This window comes from Urocitellus parryii, chromosome 3, assembly GCF_045843805.1.
Source record: "Urocitellus parryii isolate mUroPar1 chromosome 3, mUroPar1.hap1, whole genome shotgun sequence".
NCBI lineage: Eukaryota > Metazoa > Chordata > Mammalia > Rodentia > Sciuridae > Urocitellus > Urocitellus parryii.
Window position 1 is genome coordinate 76,801,379 of NC_135533.1, and position 22,079 is coordinate 76,823,457.

Below are 22,079 nucleotides of genomic sequence, written 5' to 3' on the forward strand. Positions count from 1 at the left end.
ATGTAACAACTACTGACAAAGATATTATCCTTGACCAAATTTTGGAAGGCTCCTCTGAACCTTCTACCAAATTAGGCCTCAACCTTTGGCCTTCCATTTTTATTCATTACTGTATCACAGTTTTAGCAAGAATCCTGTCACATACATTTAGCCAGAACTCTCCCACCCTTCATAGCTGATCAAATTCTTCATCCCTGCTCTTGATATTTCACCATCCTGATCTACCTTTAGCAAGAATCCTATTAAGTCCTTTTAAACACAGTCTCCTGCCCATACTACTCTACATCTCTTAGTAACTTTCCATCCACTTATCCCCATTCTGCCCCTGGGATACAAATCCCTATTTGTGTTATTCAGAATTGAGTCCAGTTTTATATGAAAGCCTTTCTTCCTCTATTCCGATAGTTCCTGAATAACATCCATTTTTACCACAATTTACTGCCCAATTCTTGTTTTCTCTGACATTGCACAGCATGGAGGCTAGAGAATAAACAAATGTTATCACACAGGCCTTATAATCCTCTAGAAAGACTCAGGATTTGGAAAAATTGATGGATGGTCATAGCACTTATTGGGACATAAAAAAAGACTAAATGGCAAAAAGGATATAGAGACAAGAATCATTTCCATTTTGGACATGTAAGTTTAAAAGGTCTGAGTTACTCCAGGAGAGATTTTAAATGGACAGCATGTCAGAGTACCCTGGAACTCAAAAGGGAAGTCTTAAGATATAAATTTAACTAATTAGCATATGGATGGCATTTAAAGCCAAAGAATAAATAAGCAAAAGAGGGCCTAGGACTAGAGAACTTTAACATTTAATTAAATTTAAGTAGAAGAGAAGTTCAGACATGTAGATGTGAATCTAGTAATAGACATGCCAAGTATTTACCACCTTTGATATGACTGCTCCCCAAAATTGGCCTTACCATATATAGTTAATCTATCACACTGTTCCATCAAAACTTAGTAGTTTCTACTCACTTCACATTAAATATCTTTAAAATACCTGACAAGTACAATGAATTCGAGCTAGATGATATGAGGAAACTGGGATTGCAATAACATACATGTATTTTTAAAACATGCTTTAGAAATTGGTATCCAGTCCAATCCAATCCAATCCAATTCACAGGAGGAAAGACTAACAAGATTATGATTTTCAGGAAAATTCAATATTTTAATTTTACCCATGCAACCAGGATAAGGTCTTAAGTAAGTAGCATTTCTTAATCATAACCAGAAGACAAAGCTAAATGTTATTCCTTTATGCTTACACACAAGAGTTTTACTCCAAAGACTTTCATTACAGGAATAGAATCCCTACTGTTCTCATCTTTAATGAAAATTAAAATTTTAGCTGCTCAGTTCTATTTGAAGTTTCTGTCCAGAAATGTTCTTTTTATCTTGTCTACCCTAGGTAAAGCTAAAGAGTACTGAAAATTTTTAAGAATTTACCCTTGTTATAACCCAAAATCCAAGCACCTAACTTAGGAAGTTAATAAAGCATTGGACAGGGACTTCGGGGGAATTGGGAAAAGGTCCCCAAGAGCCTATCAGGGAATCTGAGTCAAAACCTTTTCTGGGTCTTCAATAATGTTTAAGAATTTAACTGGGTCTTGAGACCAAAAATTTTGAGAACTAGTGTTCTAAGTTTCTTTACATTCATTATTTGGTATGAGTTTACGCTTACCCTGACAAAGTATCGCATGATCTTGTTCTGGAAATCTCCAGGAGGTAGCAATAAATATAATAAGACCTCACACAAATCTCTTAGGAATCCTAAAAATAGAAAAGGTAGCTATAATAACATTAGAAAACCTAAAATCTCCAACTGCTCTTAATATAAGACACACAAAAAAGGTAGAAATAAGCATTCCCTAGCTGTACTGACTTACTCTTTTAGTAATAAGTACACATCAGCATTTATTAAAATTTACTTCACTGTTCTTCAAACACTATTTAGTAACCAAATTAAAATTTCTCTAATTCTGTTCAGTTTTAGACAGTTTACTGAATCACACAAGAAACTTGAATTATTAAATTTTTCTCCAAAAGAGATGCAGAACACGTTCTTCTATTCTGATTTAAGTGAGCTCAACTTACGTAAAATATTGTATGTCATTACTACTTCTAAGATTTAGCTATTATTTCATAATAGTGTGAATGAACTGGCAAGTAAAAGCTAAATTATATAATACATGTAAAAAGGGAAGAAGAAAAAGGGGGAAAGAAGAAAAGAAAGGCAAAGGGAAAAAAAGATTAGCACGTTTTCAAAAATCTAAGAAAATAATTTATTATTTATTAAGAAAAACAAATTACATCTTTATTCCCTATGGTTGTTCCTATCTGACACTTCCTGGGAATAAAATTAAATGGACAATATTGTTAATTTTTTAATGTGCTAATTAGCAAATATTTAATTGTAAAATTCAAAAAATGAACTAAAACGTCTCTGGACTAATCTGTCAGAAAGAAAAGGCATGTTCACTTGAATTTATAAATATCATCTGAAATCATTTATAATGATTTCATTTATAATGATTTTGTTTATAATGATTTATAATGATTTCCTTAGAAAATATTTTAGGGTAACAGATAATAATCTTACTATAGCTCATAAAATAAAACATTTAATTTTAAAAGTTTGTGCTGTTATATTTAAAAAAGACAACACATGAATTTTTAAATGGATGAAAAAAGAATGTAGAAACAACTTGTAGAGTTAAAATGAACAGTGTCTTCACTATTCTACCTGTGTACAAATAATTTTACCCTTAAATTTGTTCTGATAATTTGTCTTTAAACAGTTACTGTACTTAAAAGAATTATATTAAAAGGAAAACCTTCTTCATCTTTGGGAGAAGTGCACACTAGGTCACGGCAAACTTCCTTCTCCATTTCAACTTCAACTTCGAAGAAGGTATCTATAAGATCTTCTGCTGTGCCTGGAAGAAGGGAAGAAACAATATAAAATTTAGAAGATGAAAAAGAAAACAGAGTTTTAAATCCTAATTTTCAAATGGAACAAAGACATTACCTTTTACTTGATCGTCTTTCTCTGTTATTCTCTGTTGAGCCTTTCTGAATACTCTTAGGTGTGTGCCAAAATCATCTACAATGCGTGTAGTAAAATAAGGTTGCCAGTCTATTTCTTTTGACCTTTTAGAAAACAATTATATAAAAGCAATATATAAATGCTTTACCAAAAAAAAGTGAGTTCATTTTAATGACTGATACACATTATTATCACAGACTTCAAATTTATACTGAAATTTTAATTATTTTTCATTTGGTCCCCATTTTACAAGACCCAAAGTATATCAAATTTACTTCATTAAGTCTTCTAACGATATTATTTGAATTATTTTATGTGTCAAAGCTTAAAAATACTATCTACTTCATTAAAATATGAAAAGAAATTATTTTTTTCCAGTTAAATCTGAAATGAGTTTGACCACAGTATATCACACAATTTCTCAACCCAGACACAAGAACACATAAGGGATACATAATATTTTTGTTTGCTTTTAAAAGAGTGTTACAAAAATTTCTTGGTTTCTTTTGAACCTGTCTGAATTCTCCATATTCTTTCTTTCAGTTATATAATCCAAACTCTTGCCTCTGATCTTATTTCTATTTGCATAACCTAGAACTTAAAAACATAACCACTAGAAATAACTCATCACAGAAAAATGAGGGACTTAAAAGAATTAAGTAAAGTACTACATAAAAGCCTTTCAAATACTTGTAAAATAAGTTATGACTCATTTTATAAAGTAATCTAGTACTTTAATCTCAAAACAACAGAACTCAAGACACTGCTAATTCAGCACACCAGTGAGAGGTTTTTTTAAAAAGATAATATAATACAATTACATCTCTCTCTGGATAGAATATTTTTAAATAAGCATTTTTTTCAAAGTTGTTTTTTTCTGAAAGTAGTAGTAAAATAACTTCCCCATTTCAGGAACATATCAAGTAGATAAAAGACAAGAAGCATATTCATGGAGATGTTGGGTACTGTGAGAAACCAGAGGAGTACAAAATAATTCATTATCATAATTACCAACACAAGGATAATAAAGTTCTAGTGAAAAAGTTGACTTGATTACAGTCACTTTTTGAAAGGAAGCTTTAAAGAGTGATAATGGGATTAAGGGAAAAACGGAGGGGTATTTTCAATTAAAAACATTGTTATTAATATTCATATACTATTTTTAAATCACAAATATGATTTATTGCATACATGAACAGAAAAAATAAATTCTAAATACATGAACAGCAAAACAAATTAACACTAAAAACTATTTTAGTATTATCTTTGACGGAAGATTAACATTATTTGAAGAGCCACACATATAGACATATAAATAAACTTGGTAATAATATTCAGCATCAAAATAAAAATCTAAAAAACTTTAACTAGCAGTTGTTTCTAGAGTCCTTTTCCCCCCGTTTAAAAAAAAAAAAGTCAAAATCTATGTGAGTACCTTTCAAAAATCTTTAAATAAATACTCAGTCATCGATACTTCAAAATTTTATAGAAATAGAATTTATTGAGCACAGTCCATTAGCTCATTTAATCCATATAAGGCTCATTCTAACAAATTTAAGAATTAAAGAAATTAAATGAAAGAAAACAGAATATATACTGTTCCAAGTTATATCTGTTCTATATCATGATGCACTATTATTTATTTAATTTACTGAATTTTTTTCAAACAAAATATACCAATTTTAGAAGCCTTTAGATAATCCCATCTTGATTCATTATAGAGGACATAACAACATTTAAAATGAACAAAATCATCAAGAAATGCAAATATATTCAAATTATTTTAAATATTAAGCATTAATTTCTATTTTAATACAGAAACATAATGAGAGTAGGAAAAAGGAAAAACAATATTCTATATCTCTACTCAACATCACTATTTTCCACTACTTGACTTTCTTCCAAGACTACATGAAAATCCAAAAATCTCAACTCAAAGGAACTTCTTTGTATTAGTTAGAACAACAATAGTACACAGTTTCCCATTAATAAAGAATATACACTAAATATTTCTAATAATATTTGTCTAACAAAATTAGAAAATATTTTGAAAACTGTGAAGTACTAAATTATGACGTATAATAAATATGCAAGAAATGTCATGTGACTGACTAAAAGCTCATTTAATTATGTAATAGCTACATTTCCTTCTATAACATTGCTTTTTATTGAAACTCTTAATAGCAATTATTCTTAAATTATGCTCATAAAGTTTCTTCCACTTTTAATTAATTAATTAATTAATTTAGGTGTAGATGGACACAACACAATGCCTTTATGTTTATGTGGTGCTGAGGATCGAACCCAGGTCCTGCCTGTGCTAGGCGAGCGCTCTACCGCTAAGCCACAATTCCAGCCCTGTTTCTTCCACTTTTTAAAAAATATTCCATCCATCACATGGCACCAATTCTAGTAAAAACACATGGGCTATTCAAAAACGTATTACTGATGCTTTCATTTAATTATTATATATAAGCTGTCATTTCTCACATTTAAAAATAAAGATGTATTTCTTATATGAACAAAACAATACTGCTCTAATTAATCTGACCAAAAAAATAAAATAAAATAAAATAAAATTTACGGTAATACCCTGAAGCTAATATATCTTGCCAAATTATTTCAAGAAAGAATTAAAAGGCTAACTGGAAGTCAAACAAGCTATGAAGTTTTAACTGAAGCACAAAAGCAAAACCAAACCAGAAACTATACTTTTCTCTGACCATAAATTTTGCACACCCCCTCTCTAACATAACCATCCTACTCCTTGCCAATATCCTACCTCTAGGTCTCCCAACTTCACTTATCTCCCCCTCCATCCCATTTTCTATAGAGCAGCCAAATTTATATTGTAAAAAGTATATGCATAGAGACTGGAGGAGGAAGCAGCCCGGTGCCAGCCAAACCAGAGTGGAGGAGGAAGCCCGGCCCCGCCCCATGTGCTAGTCCGGAGGAAGCCCATTTACCCTTAAAACCCATCAAAGGGGGTGTGGCTACCAGCACGGTTCTGCCGCTGATCCAGGTACCTGATTTCCAACTCCCCCAGCCTTAGCTGGGATAACTCAAAATGTGTCCCACAAGCTTTTGGGGGTTGTAGCTATCAACGCAAAACAACAACTGTACAGGCACTTGGTTTCTACCTCAGAGACTAGAGTAGGTAAGATACAGGTGGAAGCTCATTTCCTTTCACACTGGCTATACCCACCACCCTGAATACAGAGGCTCAAGCTAGGAATAGACAACGCCACCTACTGGAAGCAAGGAAAACAGTGTTCTGAGAGACTTTTTTTTTTTTTTCCTCTTTCTCTCTTTTCTTCTCTCTTCCACAACTTCAACATATGTGAAATCAAGAGCTGTGCATGAACAACCGAATTACCAAAGTAATATAATATAGAGGAATTGCATATACCCCACCTTCCCTCCATTTTTTTTTCTTTATTTCTATCTTTCTTTCCTTTTCCTTCTCTCTTATTTCTCTTTTCTTCCTTGTTATTTTTTGTTATTTTTTTTTCATTTGTATTCTCTCTATCCAACTTTCAATCTCCTAACTTTTGCTATCCATACATAGGGTAACTATCTAAATACAGATAGGAGGTTGAATCTATACATTCTTCCATAAATTACCAGTCTATTGGTTAGAGTTCTCCAAAGGTGCTAAGTTAGCTTAACCTCATACCCTCACTCCTTTCCCTCTAAGTATAACATCCTTGGTCTGAAATTAAGTTTTCTATATGCTACCAGAAATGGTATGCCTTTTATGAAACTAATGAATATATTCTTAAGTAATAATTAAAACCAATATCTATAGACTTAGAATCTAACTATAAATGTATTAATAATGAAAACTTGAGCTTAGATGATGTACTGTTGATATTGGGAACTGTTAACATTGTCTTTCTCCGCAAAAGAGGGATTTTGGAGCTATACAAGAACAATGCAAATATATAAGGGGAAAAACATTAACACAACAGTTTCACAAAGATAGAAAGAATCATGAGCAGTATGAAAAGACAAGGAAAAAAAGGACCACAAACAATACAGGTTAATTCAACATTAGATGAGGTAATATCTGCAGCTGATGGAATATCAGACACAGAGTTCAGGATATACATGCTTCAGATGATCTGGAGTCTCAAGGAAGACATTATACAGCAAATTCAGACAATGAAAGATCACTTTGACAATGAATTACATAAACAAATCCAAGAAGCAAAAGATCAACTCTATAGGAAGATAGAGGATATAAAAAACAAACAAACAGAAATCCTGGAAATGCAGGAAACAATAAACCAAATTAAAAACTCAAATGAGAGTATTACCAGCAGAGTAGAACAATTAGAAGATAGAACTTCAGACAACGAAGACAAAGCTTTTCAACTTGAAAAGAACATAGACAGCTCAGCGAGAATATTAAGAAATCATGAGCAGAACATTCAAGAATTATGCGATAGCATAAAGAAACCAAACCTAAGAGTTATTGGGATACAAGAGGGTATAGAGGTCCAAAAAAAGGGAATGAGCAATCTATTCAATCAAATAATACTAGAAAACTTCCCAGACTTAAAGAATGAAAAAGAAATCCAAATACTAGACGCCTACAGGACACCGAATGTACAAAATCATAAGAGATCCGCACCAAGACACATAACAATGAAGATGTCCAATACATAATAAGGAGAGAATCTTAAAAGCCACACGAGAGAGGAAGCAAATTACATTTAGGGGTAAACCAATCAAGATAACTGCTGATCTTTCAACACAGACTGTGAAAGCTAGAAGATCCTGGAACAACATATTTCAAATGCTGAAAGAAAAAGCGTTCCAACCAAGAATCATGTATCCAGCGAAATTAAGCCTCAGGATTGAAGATGAAATAAAAATCTTCCTCGATAAACAAAAGTTAAAAGAATTTGCAGCTAGAAAACCAGCTCTTCAAAACATCCTTGGCAAAACATTACAGCAAGAGGAAATGAAAAATAACAATGAAAACTAACAGCAGGAGGTAGTACAGTAAAGAAAAAACTAATCATAGAGGAAAACCAAATCATGTTAAGTAACATACATAATCAAATATAGTGAGAAATACAAACCATATCTTAATAGTAACCCTAAATGTTAATGGCTTAAATGCACCAATCAAATGACATAGGCTAGTAGAATGGATTAAAAAAAAAAGACCCAACAATATGCTGCCTACAGGAGACTCATCTGATAGGAAAAGACATACACAGAATGAAGGTGAAAGGTTGGGAAAAATCATATCACTCATACTGACCCCGGAAGCAAGCAGGTGTGTCCATACTTGTATCAAATAAAATAGACATCAAGCCAAAGTTAATCATAAGGGATAAACAAGGACACTACATACTGCTCAAGGGAACCATACACCAACAAGACTTGACGATCATTAATATATATGTCCCAAACAATGGTGCAGCTACGTTCATCAAACAAACTCTTCTCAAGTTCAAGAGTCAAATAGACCACAACACAATAATCATAGAAGATTTTAACACACCTCCCTCACCACTGGACAGATCTTCCAAACAAAAGTTGAATAAAGAAACCACAGAGCTCAATAATACAATTAATAATTTAAACTTAATTGATATATACAGAATATACCACCCAACATCAAGCAGATACACTTTCTTCTCAGCAGCACATGGATCCTTCTCAAAAACAGACCATATATTATGTCACAGGGCAAATCTTAGCAATTACAAAGGAGTACAGACACTACCATGCATTTTGTCTGATCATAATGGAATGAAATTGGAAATCAATAATAAAATGAGAAATGAAAAATCATACATCACATGGAGATTAAACAATATGCTACTGAATGAACAAAGGGTTACAGAAGACATCAAAGAGGAAATTAAAAAATTCTTAGAGGTAAATGAAAACTCAGACACAACATATCGAAATCTCTGGGACACTATGAAAGCAGTTCTAAGAGGAAAATTCATTGCATGGAGTTCATTCCTTAAAAGAAGGAAAAGCCAACAAATAAATGACCTTACACTACACCTCAAAGCCTTAGAAAAAGAAGAACAAATCAGCAGCAAATACAGTAGAAGGCAAGAAATAATTAGAGCTGAAATCAATGAAATTGAAACAAAAGAAACAATCAAAAAAATTGACAAAACTAAAAGTTGGTTCTTTGAAAAAATAAATAAGATTGATAGACCACTAGCCACACTAACAAAGAGGAGAGAGAACCCAAATTACTAGTGTACAGGATGAAAAAGGCAACATCACAACAGAAAATTCAGAAATACAGAGGATAATTAGGAATTATTTTGAAACCCTATACTCTAATAAAATAGAAGATAGTGAAGGCATGGATAAATTCCTTAAGACATATAAACTACCCAGATTGAGTCAGGATGATATAAACAACCTAAACAGACCAATATCAAGTAAGGAAATAGAAGAAGCCATCAAAAGACTACCAACCAAGCAAAGCCCAGGACCGGATGGATATACAGCAGAGTTTTACAAGAACTTTAAAGAAGAACTAATACCAATACTCTACAATCTATTTCAGGAGATAGAAAAAGAGGGAGAACTTCCAAATTCACTCTATGAGGCCAACATCACCCTGATTCCCAAACCAGATAAAGACACTTCAAAGAAAGAAAACTACAGACCAATATCCCTAATAAATTTAGATGCAAAAATCCTCAATAAAACTCTGGCAAATCGGATACAAAAACATATCAAAAAGATCGTGCACCATGATCAAGTAGGATTCATCCCTGGGATGCAAGGCTGGTTCAATATACAGAAATCAATAAACGTTATTCACTACATCAATAGACTTAAAGATAAGAACCATATGATCACCTTGATAGATGCAGAAAAAGCATTCGACAAAGTACAGCACCCCTTTATGTTCAAAACACTAGAAAAATTAGGGATAACACGAACTTACCTCTACATTGTAAAAGCTATATATGCTAAACTTCAGGCTAGCATCATTCTAAATGAACAGATACTGAAGGCATTCCCTCTAAAATATGGAACAAGACAGGGATGCCCTCTCTCACCACTTCTATTCAATATAGTTCTGGAAATACTGGCAGCAGCAATTAGACAGACAAAAGAAAATAAAGACATTAAGATAGGAAAAGAAGAACTTAAATTATCACTATTTGCAGATGATATGATCCTATACCTAGAAGACACAAAAGGGTCTACAAAGAAACTACTAGAGCTAATAAGTGAATTCAGCAAAGTGGCAGGATATAAAATCAACACGCATAAATCAAAGGCATTCCTGTATATCAGCGACAAATCTTCTGAACTAGAAATGAGGAAAACCACCCCATTCACAATATCCTCAAAAAAAAAAAAAAAAAAAAAAACCAAACTTGGGAATCAACCTAACAAAAGAGGTGAAAGATTTATACAATGAAAACTACAGAACCCTAAAGAGAGAAATAGAAGAAGATCTTAGAAGATGGAAAAATATACCCTGTTCATGGATAGGCAGAACTAACATCATCAAAATGGCGATATTACCAAAAGTTCTCTATAGGTTTAATGCAATGCCAATCAAAATCCCAATGGCATTTCTTGTAGAAATAGATAAAGCAATCATGAAATTCATATGGAAAAATAAAAGACCCAGAATAGCAAAAGCAATTCTAAGCAGGAAGTGTGAATCAGGAGGTATAGCGATACCAGATTTCAAACTGTACTACAGAGCAATAGTAACAAAAACAGCATGGTACTGGTACCAAAACAGGTGGGTGGACCAATGGTACAGAATAGAGGACACAGAAACCAATCCACAAAATTACAACTATCTTATATTTGATAAAGGGGCTAAAAGCATGCAATGGAGGAAGGATAGCATCTTCAACAAATGGTGCTGGGAAAACTGGAAATCCATATGCAACAAAATGAAACTGAATCCCTTTCTCTCACCATGCACAAAAGTTAACTCAAAATGGATCAAGGAGCTTGGTATCAAATCAGAGACTCTGCGTCTGACAGAAGAAAAAGTTGGCTCCGATCTACATATTGTGGGGTCGGGCTCCAAATTCCTTAATAGGACACCCATAGCACAAGAGTTAAAAACAAGAATCAACAAATGGGACTTACTCAAACTAAAAAGTTTTTTTCTCAGCAAGAGAAACAATAAGAGAGGTAAATAGAGAGCCTACATCCTGGGAACAAATCTTTACTCCTCACACTTCAGATAGAGCCCTAATATCCAGAGTATACAAAGAACTCAAAAAAATTAAGCAATAAGAAAACAAATAACCCAATCAACAAATGGGCCAAGGACCTGAACAGACACTTCTCATAGGAGGATATACAATCAATCAACAAGTACATGAAAAAATGCTCACCATCTCTAGCAGTCAAAGAAATGAAAATCAAAACCACCCTAAGAAACCATCTCACTCCAGTAAGATTGGCAGCCATTATGAAGTCAAACAACAACAAGTGCTGGCGAGGATGTGGGGAAAAGGGTACACTTGTACATTGCTGGTGGGATTGCAAATTGGTGCGGCCAATTTGGAAAGCAGTGTGGAGATTCCTGGGAAAGCTGGGAATGGAACCACCATTTGACCCAGCTATTGCCCTTCTCAGACTATTCCCTGAAGACCTTAAAAGAGCATACTATAGGGATTCTGCTACATCGTTGTTCATAGCAGCACAATTCACAATAGCTAGACTGTGGAACCAACTTAGATGGCCTTCAATAGAAGAATGAATAAAAAAATGTGGCATTTATACACAAAGGGATATTACTCAGCACTAAAAAATGACAAAATCATGGAATTTGCAGGGAAATGGATGGTATTAGAGCAGATTACGCTAAGTGAAGCTAGCCAATCCCTAAAAAAGAAATGCCAAATGTCTTCTTTAATATAAGGAGAGCAACTACAAACAGAGCAGGGAGGAAGAGCATGAGAAAAAGATTAACATTAAACAGGGACGAGAGGTGGTAGGGAAAGAGAGAGAGAAAGGAATTTGCATGGAAATGGAAGGAGACCCTCATTTTTATACAAAATTACATATAAGAGGATGTGAGGGGAAAGGGAAAAAAATCAAGTGAGAGAAATGAATTACAGTAGATGGGGTAGAGAGAGAAGATGGGAGGGGAGGGGAAGGGGGATAGTAGAGGATAGGAAAGATAGCAGAATACAATAGTCACTAGTACGGCAATATGTAAAAACGTGGATGTGTAACCGATGTGATTCTGCAATCTGTATACGGGGTAAAAATGGGAGTTCACAACCCACTTGAATCAAATGTATGAAATATGATATGTCAAGAGCTTTGTAATGTTTTGAACAACCAATATTAAAAAAGTATATGCACAAAATGAGAGCTTTAAAAACTTTTTAATACATTCTCAGGGCTAAGCATGAATATATTCTCTCAGATCATGAACACCTACATCCTGCTTATTTCCTCTTCATCATCTAGTTCACCCTGTCCTTTCTGTCTATAGACCCAAATTTTGGGTTTTTTGTTTGTTTTTTCTCCACTTCTCAAACTCAAATGAGCCCCTTCTTACCTAAGTGCCTCTAAACAGATTATTTTCTCTACCAAGTTTGCTCAACCTTACCCATCTCCACATAGTTTTTCTCTCTTATATCCCACCAACATTCACTTGAAAAATCCAACTATACTTCCATGATCATCTGAAATGTCACTTACCCATGGCAGCCTTCATTGACACCCACCCTCTCCACTATTCCCTCAAAATAGTCCTGGTTCTCTGGTTATATATTTAAATAACACCATACTTTCCACTTTACATAGCACTAACAACCTGCAGTTAACACTTTCACTGTTAAATTTTAAAATATCAAAGACAGAAGATCTTGTTTTATTAAACTATGACTGTTTTATTCATAGTTATACCCCCAAGTGCTAAGTAACATGAACACTAGAAGCACTTGATGCATACTGATTTACTATTCTGCTTACAAGGCCAAAGCACTATTAATAAGTGCTTGGAGAGGACAACATGAGGTATGCAGGCATCCGTACTCCTAAAGTTCTAAAATAGCACATGAACTGAGAAGCTCTTTTTGCCCCCAAATTACTTAATCTTAAATGTCTAAAAGGCAAGGAATGTCACAAATATGTGAACTGAAACTGGGATTTCACAAATTGCCTCACTTGTTCCAGCTTTCTAAGGTTTACAACTTACCACTAGTAATATACCAACAAAATCAAATATTTCCAGAAATTGCATCATACTACAACAGATGTCCTTGATTTGAATAAAAGACCCACCAAGTCATTAGCTATGAAATTCTGCAAGACACATCACTTCTCAGGATTTTTTCCTCTAAGGACACCTATGGCTTTCTATATATGATCATATTAAATAACACAATAAGCACACACACAAGCATACAGATAGAAAACTGGTAATTGTTTAGTAGGTGAATTTAAATATTTGATCAAAGAGTCTTGAATACATTTCATTCTCACCTATATAAATCTTTCAATGAGGACTAAGAAGGTTTCTTTGATTAAGGTTCTGCTGATCAGTGCTAACACATCACACATCTTGAATAAACCTCAAACTACCACACGGTGCGGGGGGGGGGGGGGGCGCCTGACAAATCTGAAGGCAGGTCTTTTAAGATTTTCTCTCAATGTTTCATAGTTGTCTTTTCCACACTTAATCAACTATAATTTTTTTTTAAACAGAGAGTGAGAGAGAGAGAGAGAGAGAGAGAATTTTAAATATTTATTTTTTAGTTTTTGGCGGACACAACATCTTTGGTTTTTTTTTTTTTTTTTTGTATGTGGTGCTGAGGATCGAACCCGGGCCACACGCATGCCAGGCAAGCGTGCTAACACTTGAGCCACATCCCCAGCCCTCAACTATAATCTTCAATTAGCTCCGAATAGTTCCAAACCAAGTAAATTTCGTTTGAATAGAAACTACCCTGCCGTACTCATCTTTCTTCAAGCTAGGTTAGGAGTTAAACTATATGATTATAATTAAAAAGCATAAGTGGGATGTACAAGCTCAGAAATAAATACAACTTTTAATGTGCTTCACTATCTTTCTCCTCTAAATCACCAATGAATATAGTCATAACATGGACTAACTGTTAAGACTTTCTTGGAAGTGGAGCACAGGCATGACACAAAATAGCTTTGATAAGCTTAAAACCTAAAAAACCTTAAAACCTAAAAAGTGGGAACAGAAGTGGACAGAAATAATAGCAAGAAGTCATTCAACCTAGCCTTAATGGTAGGATTATCAGTCAGTATATCATACAAAGAGACAGGAGAATACTGGCTAAGAATCTATTAAGAGAGCTTCCACCTCAGTAGTACAGAATTAGTACTATTGCAAAAAACTGCTTAAAATTTTGCTGAAGAGAACCACACACAGAAACAAGTAGAGATTAAGCTATGTGTCTTAATTTAAAGATGCTTCATTAAAGAAGCTACATTTAAATTTTGATGAATGAGTAGTATTTATATGGGAGAAGAACAGATACAGAAATGAACAAATGAAAGGAATGAGCATGGTATACATATGCAAGTGTCATCTTGTAGACTTGCCTGACCAGAGAAGAGGGTGACCGTTTGGCAGTAAAGGCAATCTTCACATTCATGGCAGAATACTTTCCTGGAAAAGGTGCCTTATGTCAAAATGATAAAAATCAAAGCTGTTTTTCTCATAGAAACAATCCTATAAGAAATGCTATATTCCCGAAGCCACATTACTTTGTCACATAAGTGATAATACATTAAGGCCTTATTTAAAAAAGTAAGAATAGCATACTATACTGCATATTGCATAATGAGTATGTATACACACACACACACACACACACACACACACACACAAAGAATATTAGTATTTTTTGGAATTGAAAACCATCAAGAAATAAAGAAATACATGTATACATGGAGGGAGGTGGGTTAAAGGTATATCAATAACATCAAAATAATAAATCATAAAAATTAATATGTATTCATCTTCTATATAAGATCATTATCTTCTATGTAAAAAAAAGAAACAAAAAAGTTCAAATGATTAATATAATGTAATTCCTAGTTTTTCTGGGGAGATTTTAACAAATATCTTTGGGGAGCTCTAGAAAAAAGTTTTATTCCATTAGAGAACTTTTTGATCAAAAGACAATTTTGTTGAGAGAGAAAAGTAGGTTGCTCATCTGTAAAAGAAATTAATTCTTTCTTCTTGAAGCCACTGAAATCTTGAACCACTGAATCAGATTCTAATTCTCCTTCATAATTCACTGTTTGAAAAAATACACATATTAAAATACATAAATACTTGTTTGTATCCTTCAAAACTCCTTAAAAAGACTACTTTTGTACAGTGTTAAGAGCTCAACCTGAAAATGAATTTGGGCAAAAATATTTAATGGCACAGAATTATAAGTTTGATCCTAAATCTACTAAGTCAATTTTTCCCTTCTGCTTCATTTCATTCATAAATACATGCTACTATATATCTATCAAGAACACATGTCAGGGCTGGGGATGGGGCTCAGTGGTATAGCACTCACTTAGCATGTGTGAGGCACTGGGTTTGATCCTCAGTACCACATTTAAAAAAATGATAATAATAAAATACAGATATTGTGCCCACCTATAACTAAAGAATTAAAAAATGTTTTAAAAAAGAACATATGTCCTCCCTTTATCATCTACTTTAGAATTTAGTTATCAATACTGATTAAAATAATTTGATTTTTTATCACAAACTTCCATAAATTTATATTAAATTTACCTTTACTTCCTAACTTCTCTTCCAATTAAAATTTACTTATTTTTCCCTCAAAAATACATGAAAACTTCGTCTCTAATAAGAGGTATATTAGCAACCACACAAGGAGACATGTCTCATAATTCGTGGCTACAAATCTATCTACCCCTTTTGCATGACTAACCCACCTCCCAGTGCTGAAGTGGAAGAAATAAAACAAAAACTCTTTTTTTATTCATTTCAAGCAAATCCATACTAATAATTAAAACCAACAAGAAAGTTTAAGATAGTAGACTTAATAGCAGCACAGATTTATTGTATTTTCACTATTCTATTAAAAAATAACAGTAGGTTGGTTAATAATTTTTTTAAGTTTATAATAGAGAAGATTTTTAATCATTAAGAAAATATCTGACTAGAAAATGTCTTTTTATGTTTGAAGTCAGGCAAATTTCTGACCAAATACAAATATATTAAAAGACTCAAATAAACTTTATTATCCTATTCTTCAGACTTTGGTTATGGTTTGGATAAGAGATGTCCCCAGAAAGCTTATGAGTGAGACAATGCAGGAATGTTCAGAGGTGAAGTGATCAGATTATGAGAGCTATAATTTAACCAGTAAACTTAATCCATGTGATGAATTAACAACCTGAAAGGACTACTATACTGGGTGGTAACTACAGACAGGAAGGGTATGACTGGAGGAAGTAATTCACTAGGGGCATACTTTGGGGATTTATATTTTGTCACTGGCACCTCACACTCTCTCTGCTTCTTGGCTGCCATGAGTTGAGCAGCTTTCCTCTGGGCTACACTTTGTACCTAGAGCAATAGAGTTAGCTAACCATGTACTGAACCTCTGAAGCCATGAACACAAAATAAACTGTTCTTTTTGTCTAGTATTTTGGACACAGTGACAAAAAACTAACATACTCCTACTCTAAAACAACTGATCAGAGATTGATCCCCGCCAAATTAACGGGAATTAACAATCCCACACAAGATTAGAAAATGATACACTTAGAAAATAACAGACTAAATGGTATTCAAAATGTGGACTATAGTGAAGTGTTAGTGTGTGTTTCGGGAGATATGACAGAAAACAAGTAAATCTTGTTTAATCTTGACCAGAGAATCTTAGTATTTTAAAATAAAAAGAAATTTCAAATAGTTACCTCAAGTTCCTATAATTACAGAGCCACACCAAAACACTACATGTTCTAGGTTACATAGTAGCACCAAGGTTTTGTTAAATCAGGGTTCCTAACTTTCAAATCAGTGTTCTGTCTATTCTACCTAAACAAAGAAACAAAACTTCTTATTTATAAAAGTCATAAATAAATGGATGGAAACAGAAAAAGACTTAGACATGTAGATTTAAGCAACCATATTAAAGGAAATGATATTTAGTGAACTATCACACTGCTTAAGTCCAGTTCTACATTCTGTGTTCTAACACTTCAAGGAAGTCAAAGATTCAGGTGTTTTGATGACTTGGACATCATGAACAAATTATAGAGGCACATGCATGAAGCACAGTCACCTTTTCAAGGGTTGAGCACAAAGAACAAAAGCTGGAAGTCTTAACCAAGCCTCTGGAATAGAGAAAAAAGTAATCTTGGACTAAGGATGCATTCTTCTATGGTATAATATTAAAGTACTAAAAAATTAAACTCATGATGTTAGTCATTTTAATAAACAAGAATTTTAGTAAGATTTCCCTAACAAATGAAACATTCAGATCCAACCAACATGTATATAAAATTCTACCAAAAATTAATATGGAAGTCACAAATGGGAATTCCATAAGGATTTTTGAATATTCACTATTCTGTCATATACAAAGCAAGATATTAAGCATTAGTTTCAAAATCACTTCCCCCAAAATAGACAGTGGCTGCCTACACAAAACAGACAGTGACTGCCAACACAAAGCAGATTGTGACTGCCAACACAAAACGTCTTAAGAATAGTTGAAAGAACAATTCTTATGTTCACAAGAACACAAATAAAAGAGAAAGAGGCAATAAATTTTTTAAAAGGCATCTTAAACTATCTGTATTGCTGATGTTTTTACCTATCTCTGGCTAAAAAGTAATAAATTTTATAAAATGTAATTCCTTATCATATTTCCTGAATTAGCTAAACTCAGCCATAAACCCACAATCCAAACATCACTATTAATATTAATATTTTAGTGTACTTCCTTTTCATTTCTTAAATATAGATACTACTTCATATGATTTTCAATCCAGTATATTTCCTATAAATTTAACAATACATTTCTTAAGTGTTTTTACATATCTATCTATTTATTTCTTTACTTATTTATTTTTGTGGTGCTAAGGATCAAACATTGGGCCTTGTTCATGCCAAGCAAGCACTGTACCACCAAGTGACATTCCCAATTCTTAAATGTTTTAATGGCCCAAAACTGTCTATTCTTGGACTTGATAAACTTTTTCTTAACAAGACAAATAAAAATTTTAGGCCAAATCATCTGTCCACAAATTTTGCAGGCCAAATCATCTGTCCACACCTAGTCTACTACAATATTACAGCACAAAAGCTGCTACTGACAAAATGCAAATGACTGTCCAATAAGCCTGTAGTTAAAAAAAGACAGTAATATACTCAGTAACAAAGTGACAAGTTAACCCAAGTTAAAAATGGAAAAAGGAGTTGAGAAGAAACTTCTCTAAAGATATACAAATGGCCAATAAGTATATAAACGGATCTTCAATATCACTAGCTATCAGAGAAATACAAATCAAAACTATAATGAAATACTACTTCACCCCACAAAGATGGCTCTAATAATTAAAAAAAAAAGAGAGACAGACAGACAGACAATACCACATGCTGACAAGAATATGGAGAAACTAAAACCTTACACATTGATAAGTGAAAATGTTAATAACATGCTGCAACTCTGAAACAGCTTGCATTTCTTAAAAAAATTAAACACTATAATACATAAGTTACACCTCTAGGTATATACCTAAAAGAAATAAAAACATATGTCCACACAAGAATTTGTACACCAATGCTCACAGCAGCATTATTCACAGTATTCCAGAAACAATCCATACGTCTATCAACTAATAAACAAATGAACAAAGTATGGTCTACCTGTACAATGGAGGATTATTCAAGGATTAAAAAAAAAGAATAAGTATTAATGTTGTAACATGGATTGTTGAGAGCCACAGCCAAAGGGGCCCCAGCAAACTTCCAGCTGCCGGCTGATGATTGGCTCACAGCGGCCCCAGCAACATCTAGCTGATTGGCTCCTCTGCAGTGATGTTCATTGGGCTGTTTCCCCGCCCTTCAGACTGCCAGCTGATGATTGGCTCACAGCGGCCCCAGAAACATCTAGCTGATTGGCTCCTCTGCGGTGATGCTCATTGGGCTGTTTCCCTGTCCTTTCAGACCATGAAGCTGCTCATTGGGGGACTTCTTTGGCTCTGCCCACGTGAAACAGCCAAATGGCCTCAAGAGCAGGAGGATTGTGGGAGGTGGAGAGGTTGGTGTGGGGGTGAGAGGCTTGTGGGAAGCCGGTGGTAGCAGTTGGGCTCTGAGGGTTTTTTCCCTGAGGAGCTGTTTTGTTTGGCATGTGTAGTTCTAAAAATAGTTAGTTTCTTTTGACAAGTGGCTCCTGAATTGTGCCCAGCCAGACTGCGGCAATGGATGAACCTCAAAAACATGATGCTAAAATGCTGAAATGAACCACTCACAAAAGACCACATTATTTTATTCATATAAAATGCCCAAAATAGACAAATTCAGAGATGAAAACCAAAGTAGTTTCCCAGAGCCAGAACCTGGGGAGATACAGAAGTGAATGATATTGGATATGTAAGGTTTTTTTGTGAGGTCATTAAAATATTCTTCAATTGATTTGTGAGGTTAAAAATGACAAATATTGCACAACTCTGTGAATATATTAAAAGACAGATTTCAGTGGGTAAAGTGAATGGTTTGTGAATTATATGAATACATAATTATCCCCTCATCTATTCTATAGATATAAAAATCAAGTTATTTCCCCTTCTTTTAAATAATTAGATGGCTTCTAATTGTTTTTGGTCTACTGTAACCAATATGATAAGAACTATCTTTTGGAGTAATGTCCATTTTAATATAAGTTTTTTAAATGACAGAGAACATGAAATGGCAAAAGAAGTATAAAACTTAATTGTAAAATACACTATTTAAGTAGTGTTTGCCTTTTAGACAATTCTAGGAATACACCACTTATTTTCATTATTGCTACAGCATAAGGTAGTAAGAGAAAGAGTAAATCTTAAATAACACAAATGTGTTCCTTACACCCATGGGAAAACCCTTCACAAAGAAACAGTAGAATCAGAATCTATCTTCTTTTTGCTAAACTTGGGGTTAAAGGGAGCAGCAATGCAGAGATTTTATAATTGTATTTCACTCTGAAGAGTAAAAACAAGATTCCTTATTCACTTGAATCTCCTTATGGTTTCTACTACATCATCTTTTTTTTTTTTAATCCTCTTAAAACTGTGCTTGTATTATTTTTATTTCATAGCATGTCCTTCATTTCTATCTTAATGTATCTATGCTTTAAGGCTATATTTAGCCTCAACCCAAATGAGGTCTCCTTCATCAGTTTCTCTAGTTCACTCTATCTCTACATGACAAATAGTTTTCATTATAACATACATAAGTATTTTATTTCCTCTTCATTTCATGTGCTTTAATTTTGTCTTCTCTGCCAGTCCCTTTCCACATTAAAAAAGCTAAGATAAGGTCATATGATCTGTCTTTATAACCTAGATATTTAGTAAATAATAACAATAATAGCAATATTACTATTCATTGAGTAGTCATTATGGATCAATTGACTGAGGCATAAATTGTTCAAAACGTCATTTATCAGTTTATGATATGATCCCACATCATCTCATTTGTCCCTCAACAACTCTGAGTTTGCTACAATTACTAATGTTACTGTCTTACAGTGATTTTGAGAAATTTTCATCTAGGTACACTAACTTAATGGTAGATATGGAATTTTAATACAAATATTCTGACAAATAGCTCAGAGCTTCCTGTCCTGTCATAATATCTCATTTGAAGGGGAAATAAAAAAATACATATATATATTATCAAGGATTCATCTCAACCAAAGAGTTTCAGTCTGTGATTCCAAATTTCCCAGAAAAGAGAAATCCAAAGAAACTCAGAGAAAGTTTCCTTCCCCAAACAATTATTGAAATAACAGGTAATAATGCTGATATAAGGTGTTATCATTACGAAGTATTCTTTCACAAATGATGTCATTTAATCCTAACAACAACTCTACAAGGAGATATGGGTTATTATCATCAGAGTTAAGGAATGTATGTGTTTCTCCCATTTCAGGTCACAGAGCTTAATAAGTAACAGAGCTAAAGTTCAAATCCAAGACTTCAGACTAACAGTATAACCTTTATTTCCCATTTCTACTCAAAATTTATTACTTAGTTTTATGTTGACATTGTTTATTTCTCAAAATTGATGAATAAATATAAACAAATTTGGTGATTCTAAATCTCTTCTAGATTCACTGGATCATTTAAAAAACCAAATCTAGCTTGGTGTGGTAGCATACACCTATAATCCCAGTGTCTTGTGAGACTGAGATAGAAGGATTGCAAGTTTGAGGCCAGCCTCGGCAATTTAGTGAGACCCTATCTCAAAAAACAGAAAAGGCTGGTTTATAGTTCAGGTACAGTGTACTAGTTCAATCACCAGTATTATAAAATAAATTCTAAAAAAAATTAAAAAATCGAACCTATGCAAGTACTCCTTGAGGAGAAAAAAAAACAACATTGTTTTGTGCACATTTTCAGATTTGTAGACCCCCGATTTAAAGCCCTATACAACACTGTAAGTTGGATCAATTGATTGAAGAAGTCAATTGTAAGTTGAATATAAGGGTGACAACATCCTCCTGTCATGCTCCACAGTGCATACAGTATACAAGCACAGAACAAGGATTAGAGAAGGATGTGAAAGATTTTGTAAACAAACCTAATTTTCTTAATATTGCCATAGGAAACAGTCATGGAGCTTCTGGTAAATTGGTATATTTGCAGTAATAGAAAAATCCTACATAGGAAAGTCATTCAGAGAAAAAGAAGAAACCAACAATACTTATTAAGTCTTGTTGTATGCTAAGGGATTTACATGATATTGATTTTTAGGCTCAATAAAGTCTTTAAAGTAGTTATTATCAGCTTTTATAGTTTGCCAAAAACTTAA

The 22,079-nt window shown here is 33.4% G+C and overlaps 1 protein-coding gene across 4 annotated transcripts in view; it reads right to left on the reverse strand.

Annotated features, from left to right (window-relative positions):
• Snx13 (sorting nexin 13) overlaps positions 1-22,079 on the reverse strand; it is a 146,223-nt gene that overhangs the window by 65,218 nt on the left and 58,926 nt on the right. For 3 of the 4 annotated variants that reach the window (XM_026408873.2, XM_026408866.2, XM_077795981.1), the window contains exons 6-8: positions 3,041-3,162; positions 2,847-2,948; positions 1,694-1,782 (exon numbers count right to left, since the gene is read on the reverse strand). In XM_026408873.2, the coding sequence (XP_026264658.2) occupies positions 1,694-1,782; positions 2,847-2,948; positions 3,041-3,162 (313 nt within the window). Of the gene's footprint in view, positions 1-1,693; positions 1,783-2,846; positions 2,949-3,040; positions 3,163-14,623; positions 14,691-22,079 lie in introns of all 4 variants that reach the window. The other variant, XM_077795980.1, reaches the window with a different exon arrangement.